Raw genomic sequence first — 14,441 nt, forward strand, 5'->3', positions numbered from 1 at the left:
AGTGTTTTTATTTAGTGAAAGAGACCTAGAAGAGATCTCAGAGAGTCCAGTAACTTCATTATGTAGATTCCAAGGCTCAGGGATGTGAAGTGACTTTTCCAAAGTAACATTGCTACTTAGTGACAGAATCATAACCAGAGGACTTCAATTCTTTTAATAGGATGTGCTTTGTGTACTTATCCTTTAAAATTTTTTCTCAAGTTTTTTCTTAAACTAGTTAGCAGAATATACATAAATAAAGTATCATCAAAGGTTCTTTTGGGTGCAAATAGCAGAAACCAATTAACAAATCAATCTAGCCAAAAAGCCAGGGAGGGAGAATTTAGGAAAGATCCCACAGTATTTCTCAGAATCTAAAGAAGAGTTGAGCAAAATGGTCAAGCCAAAGGTGAAAGCTGGATCATTCCAAGCTTCAGTAAGGTGAGTTTGTGTGGCTTCTCTTTAGAGTGCTGGCATGACCATGTCATTTAGGTAACATAAGTCCTTTAGCTGAAAATTCTAAATACAAGAGAGAAAATAAGCACGCGCACACACCAAAAGCCATTGCTAAGGCCATTCCCACCACCTTCAGTGCCCTTCCTTCTCACTTCACTTCCCAGCCTAAATTCTACCCATTTTTCAAGGTCCAGCACAAACATTGCTTTCTTTATCAAAACTCTTTTTGATCCCCAGCTAGACATAATCTCTGTGTGTGTGTTTAATCCTAATACTCTGTGTATGTCTCTGTTTTATAACCCTTAACACATTCTACTTTGTGCAAGAGAATCCCACAGCCCATATAGAAAGGCCAGTAGATGGTCAGTTAAATTAAAAGACAGGAAATCACAAAAAAATGATATCAATGTGCGTTTCTACCTGCCTTAAACATTTTATGTTAAAACCTAGAATGTACATCTGGCTGCGGATGTGCATATAGGACAAGACCTTTACTTTGAGTATAGGATGGTGATTGACCATTGCGTTCTCTTTTTTTTGAAAATTAAACCCATAATTTAGTTTAGATTTTCATTTTGGTTTCTTCAAAAAGGAGCAAGAACTTAGATACTGTGAAACAATACAAATGTAGACTCTTTCTAGACTTTGATGCTTCTCTTCCAGTCTCCCCATACCTAATTTGACAGTATTTTTTTAAGAATTTACTTTTATATGAAGCCTTCCAAAGGCATTCAACATAGTTTTCATAAAAATACCCCCCACATACTCATAATTTAATGGGCTTATGTAATATATAATCAAATTGCATAATTACTAAAACTAGCATAAACAAGTTCTAGCATAGTTTGAGCAGAAGTGTGTGGGAGTACTAGAGATTGACCTACTACCCACTAGTGTATAGTGAGCTGTGGGCATCTGTCACTGTATTTTTTTTTTTTGTTGTTGTTGCCCAGGCTAGAGTGAGTGCCATGGCGTCAGCCTAGCTCACAGCAACCTCAAACTCCTGAGCTCAAGGGATCCTCCTGTCTCAGCCTCCCGAGTAGTTGGGACTACAGGCATGCACCACCATGCCCGGCTAATTTTTTCTATATATATTTTTAGCTGTCCATATAATTTCTTTCTATTTTTAGTAGAGATGGGGTCTCGCTCTTGCTCAGGCTGGTCTTGAACTCCTGAGCTCAAACGATCCGCCCACCTCGGCCTCCCAGAGTGCTAGGATTACAGGCGTGAGCCACCGCGCCCGGCCTGTCACTGTATTTAATAGCAATGAATTAAGAGCCTTTGTTAATACGAAGTGAGTTAAATGGAGGTATATTGAAAGTATTTTTGTTGCATTAAAATGATGTATATACCTGTCTTATCCTACTAGACCAGTAACTCTCAAATTATGGGCTGGGAACTGCTGTGTAGAGGGGTTCCTGAGACCCTTTCAAGGGATCTGTGAGATCAAAACTATTTTTATAATAATCCTTTTGTTATTTACTTTCCTTTTTTGTTTTCTTCACTCAACATTCTTTAAAAGTTTCTTATTGTTAGTTGCTAATATGGTAGATAGCAATAGTTAAAACTCATAAACAGAAGTTCCTTGGGGGTCGTCTACACTTTTTTCCTTTCAAAAACAAACTTAGATTTATTAAGTTTTTCTAAGATTTATTTTTTTAATTGACAAGTAAAATTTGCATATTTATGATGTACAACATGATGTTTTGAAATATGTATACGTTGTGGAATGACTAAATCAAGCTATTTACATCCATACTTTTTAGGGATTTATGCCACAGAACATTTGAGAATGGCTGTGCTCAACTCTGTGCTCCTTGTGGGCAAGAACTATGTTTTACTAATCTTTGTTATTCCTGATGTGCTCTTGCATTATCTTTTACATAAAAGGCACTCAGTAAATATTTGATAAATGTATGAGAATAAAAAGGATGATTTTTAAAGTATTTGTGGTCTTTCAAACTGGGCCAATAAAGTAGTTTTAAGTAAGGATTCATGTATTAATGATAGGATCTACAATTAACAGCAGTAGTGTGCAAGTGAGTATTTTTAAATGTTTTTAAAATAAAATTGAATGCCTTTCCCTTGAAATCTTAAGCAGTGTTTTGAAGAAGAAAAGCATGATTTAGTGGAAAGAATATGAGAACAGGTTCCCGTGAGGCTTTGAAAAGTATATAAAGGCTTTAAAAAGAGAGCAGGCAAATCATGCCTAGGAAGCTGTATCCTAAGAAAATTGGTCTTTTTAAAATTTGTTTACAAGAAGGGGAGAAGAGGAAGTGAACAGAGATGTGAGGTTATTTCAGAGCAGCCAATTGGTGGGAAAATCTTTGCTGATAAAGACCTTTCCACCTTTCCTTTCACTTTAAGTAGCATTTGAAAGCTATTTTAGGTTTGAAAAGATGATGTGATGGACAGAAAATTATGGTTTGAGGAAGTTAATTTTATTGCTTTGTGTGAATGACCTTGATTGAAGAATAGCAAGGAGAATAGTGGCCAAGTTGAAATGGGCAAGTGCTTTGGACCTGTTTCCTGCCCTTTCGTGTATCATATGGAGAAAGTTGATAGCGCACACCTTTAAAAATTAAATTCAGCCTGTGCACCTGGAGTAGGTATTGCTAAAAAAGAGGGGAGGCATTCCCTTATTAAAAGGTAGCTCTTTTAGTTTTCAACATTAATAAACACGTGTATGTGACAAAATTATTTTCAGGGACGGCACTCTAGATTTAATTTTTAAATGGATTAATTTGTTAGAAGATAAGGGGATTTGAAAAATAAAAAGAATTCCTTTGTGTTCTAATATTGGACTTGTACAGTTAACACACTTTTTACATCAAAATTTCACAAATCTTTCTATTGTTGTGATGACTGAAGAATTTTTCTTCATAGAACTTTCAGCTTCAGTGAGCAGCAAACTTAAATATAAGATTTGTTTATGCTTTAAGAACTTCTTACAAATTTTAATCTTATTAAATAAATTCACTGAGAGGATATTATTTTTAGATTTTTAAACTTAAATTTAATATAAAGTAAGTATGGCTTTTTAATTATTTCCTTCCTGGCATATGGTATAAGGTAGGCATGCTTATCTTCATTGTCCTTTCCAGCCCTCTGACAGCCTCTACTTGAGATTTGTTGCATATGTTGCATTGAGGGACCCTGGATATAGTGAATACACACTGTGTGCTTGTAAGTAATACAGTACAGAGTCCTCTAGATTTTGGAGACAAATTCAAGAAAGGTCACTTACAAGAAAGATTTTCTAGTGTAAATCATGTAGGCATGGTTCTATACACACTACATGTGAACCGTATGCTTCTTGAAGACAGTACTGTATCTTAATCATCTTTGACTCTGCAATGCTGAGATGGTGCACTTTGCATAGTAGACATTTTGTTAGTCTTAGTGGAGTGAATGAAGTAATTCTCCCTGAAGAGATGAATCATAAATGCATTGCTGATGAGCCAGCAGCTTTGCTGACTGAGTCTCTTCTGAAAATCCAGTTGAATTCTTGTGAACGTGTGACTGAACTCTTCCTAACCATAGTCAAACCTTTCTAGGATGTAAAGCTAATGCCATTATGAGCATTCATGTACGAATTATATAATAAGGTAAGGTCTATCAAGTGACCACACCACAGTGCTTGGTGCCCCTCAGGCACACAGTCGGTGCTAGCTTCTGTTTGCTTTTTCTGTTTTTCCTAGGTTTTACGTCAGGGTCGCTATGAGAATTACCGATGGCAGAGAAAATTGCCTTTCTGTTTGGACGATATTCATAGTAGTTAAAGGTTCTGTTTTGACACACCCAAATTTATAATTCTGATGGAAAATAGAAATGAGAGCAACTGGCAGGCTGAAGTGGTACACAGTATAACCCAGACAATGGAACCATCCAATTGCTCAGTATTTTCTGGGCTGGCTGTTCTAGCCACAGTGTATTCTAGAATTCTAATTTATTTACACACACTCACACACACATCTTTGATTTAGTGGTTTAGGCTAGCTGTATTTTCAGAAGTTCTTTTTCTGCCAAAGATGATAGACTCTGTATGCTTCAAAATTTTTTTAAATTTGATATTGTGCCCTTTTAAGCCACCTTATTTGGAGCTAAATGTATAAAAGCTGTTATTAGCAAGGGGCTACAGCAGCCTAGTAAACAAACCTGACAGGAGCTCAGTTTATTACTAGCCAAGAACAAGGTTTCCTTCTCTCTATTCTGACGAGTGATGTTACTATAAATTTAATACTATTCCTTTTGTTTCCTTGATTTTTGTTATTAATTAGATTTGATTGTCATATTATTGTGGTTAGTGTGTTAAACTACAATCTTGAAAATGATAAATGTTATGTCTGAATACATTTATTTTTTTCCATTCAAGATAAGCTGTCATTGGAAGGAATAGTGGTACAAAGAGCTGAATGCCGACCAGCTGCCAGTGAAAACTACATGAGATTAAAGAGGTTGGTGTTTTGTAACTTTAAAATGATCCCTGATATTTCCCTCTGGAGATTGAGATACATATATTAGATTGCCTATTAACTGCATGAAAACCATGGTTATCGTTGAAAATATTTGCTTCAAAGGCTGTTTAGTTTTAAAACCAAGTAAGAGTTTCTTTGATACTAGGGAACTTTAAGAACCTGGGCTGTTTGAGGTATTTTAAGCTACTATGTTAATATATCTTGGAATCAAAGTTTTTAAACTATGATTTCTTGTTGACCTTATAAATCTTTATACCCTAAAGGCATGTAAAAAAGTCTTTTTACTACTTTATTTTCAAAAGCTGTAATTTTCCCATAATGAACATATATCCAAAATACTGTACTGTATAAAGCAAATATAGTTGCCAAAATATCATCCCATTCTCTTGATCTACAGAGAACTTTTTATAAACGTATGCACTTTGTTAGAGATTTTGTTTCAGGATCTGCCCCCTGCCCCTTTATTATTTAAAAATAATGGTTGCAAATTCTTGATGCCCCAAATTTTATGACATTCAGTCAGCAATTTTTTAAACCCTAAAGAAATATATTTTACCTGCTTCATATTTTCTTTTTAATGTATTTTAGCCCCTTGTGATTTAGAATTATGATTGTTCATTCATTTAGCACTTAATGTCTGCCAGATACTTTCTTAGGAGCTACAGAAATAGTAGTGAACAAAACAGACAAAAATCTCTACCTTCACAGAGCTTTCGTTTTAGCAAATTGCAGCTACACTGAACTGGTAGTTGAGAATGAACTGCTGATGTAGTAGCAACCTCGTGGATAGCAGCATTCTCATCTATAAAAGAGGCCAGGTGAGCTGGATTCTAAGTTTCACATCATCTTTAAAATTTTTCCCATTTTCTCAATTAGATTAGACTCTGTCTCCTGAGAATGACACGAGACTGGTTTTCTTGTCCAATAATCCCTCTCATTTGAATGGCTCCCCAGGGCAAGTAAAAGGATGACAATCAAAATGAAAGTTTTTTATAATAGCTTTGGAAAACACGCAGAAGATGTTTCTTTGTTTTTAGCCTGTAAAGTTTATTATATAATACAAGTCTTTTTGAAGATTTATCTTCTTCAAATAACTACTGAAATTGAAAAAGGCAAAATCTGGTTACTGAGCTGCTTGCCAAGATCTTTTTTCTGTGGCCCTAATTTTCTTTAAAAGGTTTCTAAAGATTTCTGATGATAAAATCATGCAAGTCATCTACTACGTTTATAAAATGCCTGCTTTTTTTTTTTTTAACAAAAAAAATAAAAATTGGGCCAGGCATGGTGGCTCACGCCTATAATCCTAGCACTTTGGGAGGCCAAGGTGGAAGGATTGCTTGAAGCCAGAAATTTGAGACCAGCCTGAGCAAGAGTGAGACCTCATCTCTACAAAAAATAGAAAAATAGCCAAGTGGCTAACACTGAATAGTCCCAACTACTCAGGAGGCTGAGACAGGAGAATTGCTTGAGCCCAGCCTGGGCAATAGAGTAAAACGCTGGCATCAAAAAAAAAGTAAAAATTATTTAGCCTTTCAATTATGCTAAAAGACTAGCCATTATATACAGTCATGTACTGCATAATGACATTTTGGTGGTCCCATAAGATTACAATACCGTATTTTTACTGTACCTTTTCTATGTGTAGATACACAAATACTTAACCATCATTTTATAATTGCCTGCAATATTCAGTGAAGTTACATGCTATACACCTTTGTAGTCTAGATGCAAGAGGTTCTACCCTATAGCCTAGATGTGTAGTAGGCTATCCCATCTATGTTTTTGTAAGTACAATCTATGATGCTTGCCTAACAATGAAATTGCCTAAGAGTGCATTGCTCAAAATGTGTCCTGATTGTTAAGCAGTGCATGACTGTATTTTAGTCTTTGCTTAGAGAAGGAAACAGGTGATTGAGGGGGATCATGTGAGTTTCTGAAGTAGATGATAGATGACGTAAGTCTTGAAGACTGAGATTTTTTTGACCAAGTAGAAAAGGACACGGGTCGAGAACATTCAAAATAGACATGCAGACACAAAGACATGGAGAGACCTCAGGAACCTGCTTGTAGTTCTATAAGCCTGGAATGCAGGATTTGTTTGAGATGATGGCAGAAGCTCCAGCCCAGACTTTTTTCTTGAACTCCAAACTCGTAAATACAAAAGCCTGGCTGAATGTCCAATAGACATTTCAAATATGTAAAAAACTGAACTCGAGATCTTTCCCCCAAAACCTGCTCCACCAGCAGTCTTTCTCATGTAAGCTAATGCCGACTCTGTCCTCCCATTTTCTCAATTGAAAAACCTTGGTTACATCTCCACTCCTCTCACATCCCACACTCAATGTGTCAGAAAAATCTTGTTGACTGTACCTTCAAAATATTATACATCTAGTTTGACCATCTCCCACTACCCACATGAGCTGCCATTATTTCTCATCTGGATTACTGCAGTAGCCTCCTAGTAGAGTTCCTGCTTCCACCCTTGCCCCACTATAATCTCGTCTCAGCACAGTAGCCAGAGTAGTTCTTTTAAAATCTAAGTCAACTCAGCCATAAAGAAGAATGAAATCATGTTTTTCACAGCAACATGGATAGAACTAGAGGCTATTATCTTAAGTGAAATAATTCAGGAACAGAAAATCAAAATACTGTATATTCTCACTCATAAGTGGGTGCTAAATAATGTGTACACATGGAGAGTGGAATAATATTCACTGGAGACTCTGGAGGGTGGAAGGGTAAAAATTACTGAATGGATATAATGAACACTGTTCGGGTGATGGCCACACTAAAAGCCCAGAATTCACATCTGCATACTATATAGATGTAACAAAACTGTACTTGTACCCCCTATATCTGTAAAAATAAAAAAATTTTTTTGAAATAAAATCTGAGATCATGCCATTTTCCTCTGCTCAAGTGTCACTTGCATTGCATCCTATATTACTCAATAAAATCCAAGTCCTTGTAATGGTCTGCAGGAGCTTGCACCCCGCCACTCCTTGTGCCTTGTCTCCATCCTCATCTCCTTCTTCCCTCCCCCTCACTCACTGTACTCCAACCACACCAGTTTTCTAACAGTTCACGAGCACTCCAGGCACACTTCTACACCAGGGCCTTTGCACCAGATGTTCTTTTCTGACTGGAACAGCCTTTCTCCAGATAACTGCATAACTCACCTCCTCACCTCTTTCAAGTCTCTCCTCAAATACCACCTTTTCAATAAGGCCTGCCTTGACCACCCTGCCTACTTGTATTTTCCTCATAGCACATCACCGCCCCCTACTAAACTATGTAGTTTGCTTATAGTTATGCCGACTTCTCACTATTGCAGTTAAAGCTCTCATGAAAACAAGAGTTTGTTTTTTTGTTATTTCATTTTATTTTTTTGTGTTTGTCTATTTCATTCACTCATACATGAACACACATGTCTAGAATAGTTCATGATATATAGTAGGTAGTCAATAAATACTTGGTGAGTGAATGAATGGCAGAAAATAAGGTTTGGAATGTTAAAGAGTCTTAGATGCTATGGTAAGAAATTTTGACTTTGTGTGCGATAGCTATTAGGGAGGTAGAAAAGGATTTTTAGTTGGGTGGCGTGTGAAGGGATTTGTAGTTTAGATAGATCATTCTGGCCGTAATATAAAGACTAGAAGCAGGGAAATAAGCTAAAGGCTGCTATGATAACCCAGGTGCAAATGACTGAATGAATAAACAAGGTGGTTTTAGTCAGAAGAGAGATGAGAGTCTAGACTTTGAGGATAGTTGGAGGTAGAATCCGTAGGACTTAAACTCACCTCAAACTTCCATGGTTGTGGGATGGGGAATTTTTCTAGTTGTGGGTGACTCTTGTGGCCTGGGTGTACCTCCTGCTGTGAATATCCGGATTGGCTCCCTCCTGTCCTATGAATTGCAGTGGAAGGTTTACACTGATAAGAAGAGAGGGATAATTACTCAATATTATAACTAAGTTGAAGCTCAAAATTTTAAAAAATCAGAAGATACTATTCTTACTCCAGAGAGTTTAGTCATTGAACTTGAAGAAACACACACACACACACAGGATTATCTAGAGAATCTATTTACTTACAATATAGTGGGGAAAGGAATAGAAATGTGCCATTGAATGTAAAATGGAAAGGCAGATTTCCAGATGTAGGTGCCATTAAAGTAAAACTGTTTGAGAACAGAATTGGCAAGTCTGAGATATCCTATACCTAGATATTTCACACATACGCTCAAAATTTCTCAGGGACTTCTCCTGACTGCCTACTTTTTAGTGACATTCAGATTTTTTATAATCTGGCTCTTGTCTCACTTTCTGGTTTCATTTTCAGCTGTTTCCTTTTACATAGACATCACATATTATAATTATATCACACTACAAGTTGTTATCCCAGACATGCCGGGCACTTTCCCATCTTATGCGTTTGTTACTTACATGCTGCATGCTCTACCTCGAATGTCTTATCTACCCTCTGCCAAGATCCTTCTGGATCTTTAAAACCAACCCAAGTGTTACACAGCAGAACCTCCTCATAGTTTCCATTCCCTACCCCAGTTAGGATCTTCCATTCCTCCTTTCTACATTTCCATAAACTTACTTGTTCTTCTTTAATGTTCTATATAAATGTCTGTGTTTCTACTTTTTAGGTAGTACATAGTTCCATCTTCTCAAGACTATGAACTTCATGAGAGCAGAGACTTTGAGGTTTATTTTTCTTTTTCCTTCTTAATCTCCCTCCCTCCTTTCCTTCCTTCTTTGTGTTCTCAGCACTTAGTATAGTGCATTACAAATAATTAATATCTATTATAAAAGTATTTGTTGGTTGAAGTGGATTGAAATAGAAAAGAATAGTAGAAATAGGTACAGAAACATGGGAATCATCAGCAATTAGCTTTATTTATTTAATTTTTTTGCTCAGAACTACTTGAATCCTGGACTTGATTTTTCCTTTTTATTCATATACATATTTGTGTGTGTGTGCTCACACACATCCCTTGCTCTAAGAAGGGGAAAGTGATTACAACACACATATAGAAACGTTCTTTCAACAAAAAAAATTGGTTTTTCAAAATACTAAGAAATGAGTAGTCTTCCATTTACAGAGGACTAGAAGAGAAAGCTTTTTTATCAGCTGGGCACAGTGGCAAGTGCTTGTAGTCCTAGCTACTTGGGAAGCTGAGGCAAGAGGATTGCTTGAGTCCAGGAGTTCAAGGTTGCAGTGAGCTATGATTGTGCTTCTGTACTCCAGCCTGGGTGACAGAGCAAAGATGCTGTCTCCAAAATAGCGGGGAGAGTCTTTTTATCAAAAGAGACTTTTCTTTCCTTAAGTTTATGAGTCTATTTTCTTTATTCAGTGAGTTTTTACTGTATTATATTTTAGCAAACAGCAGCTGAGCTACACTCTTAGTAACAGAAATGACTAATAAGGTGTATTTAATCTTTATAAATTTTGTTCTTTAAGAATGATCAATCTTATCTTGGTGGGAATTTAATTTTATTGGTAAATCTTACAGCTCTCTGCTATTAAATTTGGGCTAATAAATTAACCAGATGTTATGAGAATTATAACCTCCATATTAATCAAATGTAAGTTAGTAAGATTCTGTCATTCATTTAGATTAATGTGGAAATTAAATACATACTAGAAAATACACACAGTTCACCCAAGAAATGTGGAAACCCTTTAACTGATGAAATTCTGACCAAGAAAGAAATCATTATGCTATAATTTTCTTTCATCGGATCTCATCAGATCATAAAAAATCCTGCAAGAATTCAGGTAGACACCAAGAAAATCAAAAGGAAAAAGAAAAATTCAATAACTTTGTTTGCCAGTCTTAAAATTGTGACAACCTATCTTTTCATAAGGAAAAGAAAAAAAATGTTTCCACACCTCTATTACTTTCTCTTTATTGGACATTAATTTGGATTGATCTGAACATTTTTAATTATGTCAGTGTTTGTGGGTTTTCGTCAAAAAGTAAAAAGATCCTCCTTTGTGGGAACGTGTGGAGGAGAGAAAAATCTGAGCCTTTTTTCTATGCTAAGACACCAGACAGCAGGAAGCACGTTGTGATTCACATTCTTTCCTGGGGAAAGGTTACCGTGCCATACCTGCCTAAATTCCTAATGTCACATATATGGTAAAAGATATCTTAGAATATCTTCCAATAATGGAAGAGGAAAAAGGACTGCCTTATTCAGTAGATCTTTACTTAATTTGTGGGCGATGTGATTCATGTGAGTGAACCAGATTCATGCCTGAAGAAGTTTCTGCAAGTAAAATTTTTGCTTAATAACAGCCCTGAAGCATTTTCTTCTCACCACATTTAAACTAGTATTTGAATATACAGGTTGAGTAGCCCTAATCCAAAATCCAAAACTTTTTTGAGCACTGATGTGACACTCAAAGGAGTTGCTCATTGAAAATGCTCGTTTCAGATTTCGAATTTTTGGATTAAGGATGCTGAGTATAATGCAAAATATTCCAAAATCCAAAAAAACCTAAAATCTGAAACACTTTGGTCCCAAGTATCTTAAAGGATACTCAGCCTGAATTTAGTACTTGTAATCTTGATTCTTATTGATATATAAATTTCATAAGGAATGATTTCATAAGTGGTTTTTCTTATGTATTAGGATGATTGCCTTATCTATGTCTCTTCATATTTAAAAAAGAAGCTCCAGGTGAATTGTAAATAGGGAGGTCATATAATTTATTATTCAAAACAGGATACTTTTGATAATGAAAGCAGGCACTAACCAGAGAGGACACCACACGGAGACAACAATGTAAACTGCAACCATCCCAGGTGAACTAGGACATGTATGTGGTCACCCCTTATATAGGTAGCCCAGGCATACTAAAATGCTAACCTTTAAAACAAGAAATAAAAGATGAGTCAAATAATGAAAGCACTGGCAGTTAGAACATTTATACTAGAAATTCTAGGTTTGAGCAAAGCACTCTATGTGAACATAAACTGTTGTGTGCTTCCCGATAGCCCCACAAAGTTGACAGTGTGATAGTGCTGTGCTAATTTTTCGTGTGAATTTTATCTAAAGTTTATTAAATAGCAAAATGAATAATAAACTAAAAATAGTTTTATAAAAAAAAATTTTTCTATTAATCCTCAATAATTAAGGTTGTGTGACTCGAGACATTTTCAAAAAAGAAAAAAACATTTACTGACTGTGATCTTGGGCACAGTACATGACCTTTCTGTGCCTTTGTTTGCTCATCTGTAAAGTGGGATAATGGCATTTATCTCAGTGTTGTGATAAAGATTAAATAAAATACTACTCTGCAATTGCAGGGTGTCTGACACAGAGTATTTACTCAAGAAGTGTTAACTGTTAGTCTTAAGACAATAACCTGTCCTAGAAACCACTGAAGATATTCCCAACCCTATCCAGTTTGTCTTCTCATGAGAGAAGAGACTTGCACAAAAGAGAGGTTCTTTTTAAATCCCTGGCCTGAGATAGGTAAATTAGATTAATCAAGTTTGAATTAGGAGTACAGCCAAAAGAAAACTAGATCTGTGAGAAAGAATCTGAAGATTTTGTTACAGAGTCCATGATAACAATCCTGTTTTCAGAGCTGGGCGTAATGGCACATGCCTGTAGTCCTAGCTACTTGAAGGCTACAGCAGAAGGATGGCTTGAGCCCAGGAGTTCGAGGCTGTAGTACACTGTGATTACGCCTATGAATAGTCAGTGTACCCCAGCCTGGGCAATATAGTGAGACCCCATCTCTTTAAAAAAAAAAAAATTCTCTTTTCAGAACAAAAATCCTAAGGGATAGCTTAGAACACTTGAATATTCTCCACATTCACAACCAGGGAAGTGAGTAAAATCTCTTTTCATAATCTTCTCATCTATTCTGTTCTCTGTCTTCAAGGACTCCCTGTTGTGGCTGCCATCAATTGTATGTATATATCAGAAACTCATGAGATTTTAGTTTATAAATCTCCTATTGGATTTTCAGAATCTTTCTGGCAAGCGTAAAGAACAATAATCCTGAAATTTTCCTAAGTTGTCTTTGGAAATAGTCTTATCCTCTCTTGCAGTGATACTTTGGCTGGTGACTCTCCTGAGGTACCCAAATTTGGCATTTTTTAACTGTGGAGCTATAAGTCTTATTTATTTATTTATTTATTTGCATACTTACTTAGTAGAAACTGGGTCTTGCTATGTTGCTCAGGCTGGTCTTGAACTCCTACCTCAAGCGACCTTCCCGCCTTGGCTTCCCAAAGTGCTAGGATTATAAGCATGAGCCGCTACACCTGGCCTTAAGTCTTTTTTTTTTTTTTTTTTTTTTTTTTTAATAAAAAAAGGTTTTTTAAATCCAGGGAACAAAAAGGCCTTCTGAAGCACTAACCCAAGTAAAGAAGGCAACTAACTGTCTCTACTGTAAGTGTCCTTGTTCCTACATACTTTTCCCTTGAACTGCTCCTTTTTATTACCTACTTAAAAGTGAAGGATTGTGTCAAAGAAGCTGGATGTCATTAAAACTGCAATAATTTATGATATAAAATATATTATAAATAGCTGTAATAAAAGCACAAAAATGCCAATGAGATAAAACTACCACAGAAAGCTAGGCAAGGTGTTTTAACCAAAAATTTTTAAAAGGCTAAAAACAGGGCCTCATAGGGAATGCTGTTTGGTGTAAGAAAGACTCCTTAGGAAAGCTCCAGGGTAGCCATCACCCTTTTTCCTCCCAAGAGCGTTAGCAACTATTCTTCCCACAGGTCTTGAGCTGTAGACTGCCCCTAAAGATTTACTATTGTGACAAAACCAGGATTTCCAAACAATTGTAAAAGCTATTGGGACTATATATATAAAATATTAAAGCACTGATATAAATAAACAACAAAGGTTTTATATATATATAATTTTCTGCTTTCAAGCTCTCTGATATTTTCACTTTAAGCTAAGGAGAAAGGAGGGAGTTTTTTCAGTACCTAAGAGCTGTCTCATCCTGAACATCTTGTCATCTTTGCAATTCCCTACCCCTTCTGCCTGCTTTCTTATGTTCCTCAGGTGGTCACTCTCCTGAGGTACCCAAATGTGTGATTTTTTTTAAAATGTGGGCCTGGGTTTTTTTTAATTAAAGATTTTTTTTTTTTATTTTTTTTACAGATATTTTTAAAGGCTATAGAACAGAAAGTTCCTCAGGGGTCTGGCCTCTTCTATTTGCTGCCATTCCAACTCAAGTACACATTATATCAAAGGCAGTCATTTTCACTCTTCCCCAGATGCATCTTGGGCGTCCATGCCCTGCCCTCTGCAATGTTCTGTGTTGCTTTTTTGCTTGCCAAACTTCTATTCATCCTTTTGAGATTCAGCTCAGATGTCAAATCTCCCTGACTGTCTCTCTCCACACAGGAAAGTACCATCTCCACCATGCTCCTGCTGTACTTTTTCTAGTAAACCACTAATCACATTTTGCTTTTTATTTTACTTTTGTTACTTTTGTTTATGTCTTTGCTAGTTTGTGAGGTCCTTGAAGTCAG

At 36.2% G+C, this 14,441-nt stretch overlaps 1 protein-coding gene across 1 annotated transcript in view; it reads left to right on the top strand.

The window, feature by feature from the left end:
• GTF2F2 (general transcription factor IIF subunit 2) overlaps nucleotides 1-14,441 on the top strand; it is a 133,270-nt gene that overhangs the window by 64,946 nt on the left and 53,883 nt on the right. Inside the window, exon 5 of the mRNA XM_069467232.1 lies at nucleotides 4,811-4,892. Within this exon, the coding sequence (XP_069323333.1) occupies nucleotides 4,811-4,892 (82 nt within the window). The remainder of the gene's footprint in view (nucleotides 1-4,810; nucleotides 4,893-14,441) is intronic.

This window comes from Eulemur rufifrons, chromosome 4 (genome assembly GCF_041146395.1).
Source record: "Eulemur rufifrons isolate Redbay chromosome 4, OSU_ERuf_1, whole genome shotgun sequence".
In the NCBI taxonomy this organism is placed as follows: domain Eukaryota; kingdom Metazoa; phylum Chordata; class Mammalia; order Primates; family Lemuridae; genus Eulemur; species Eulemur rufifrons.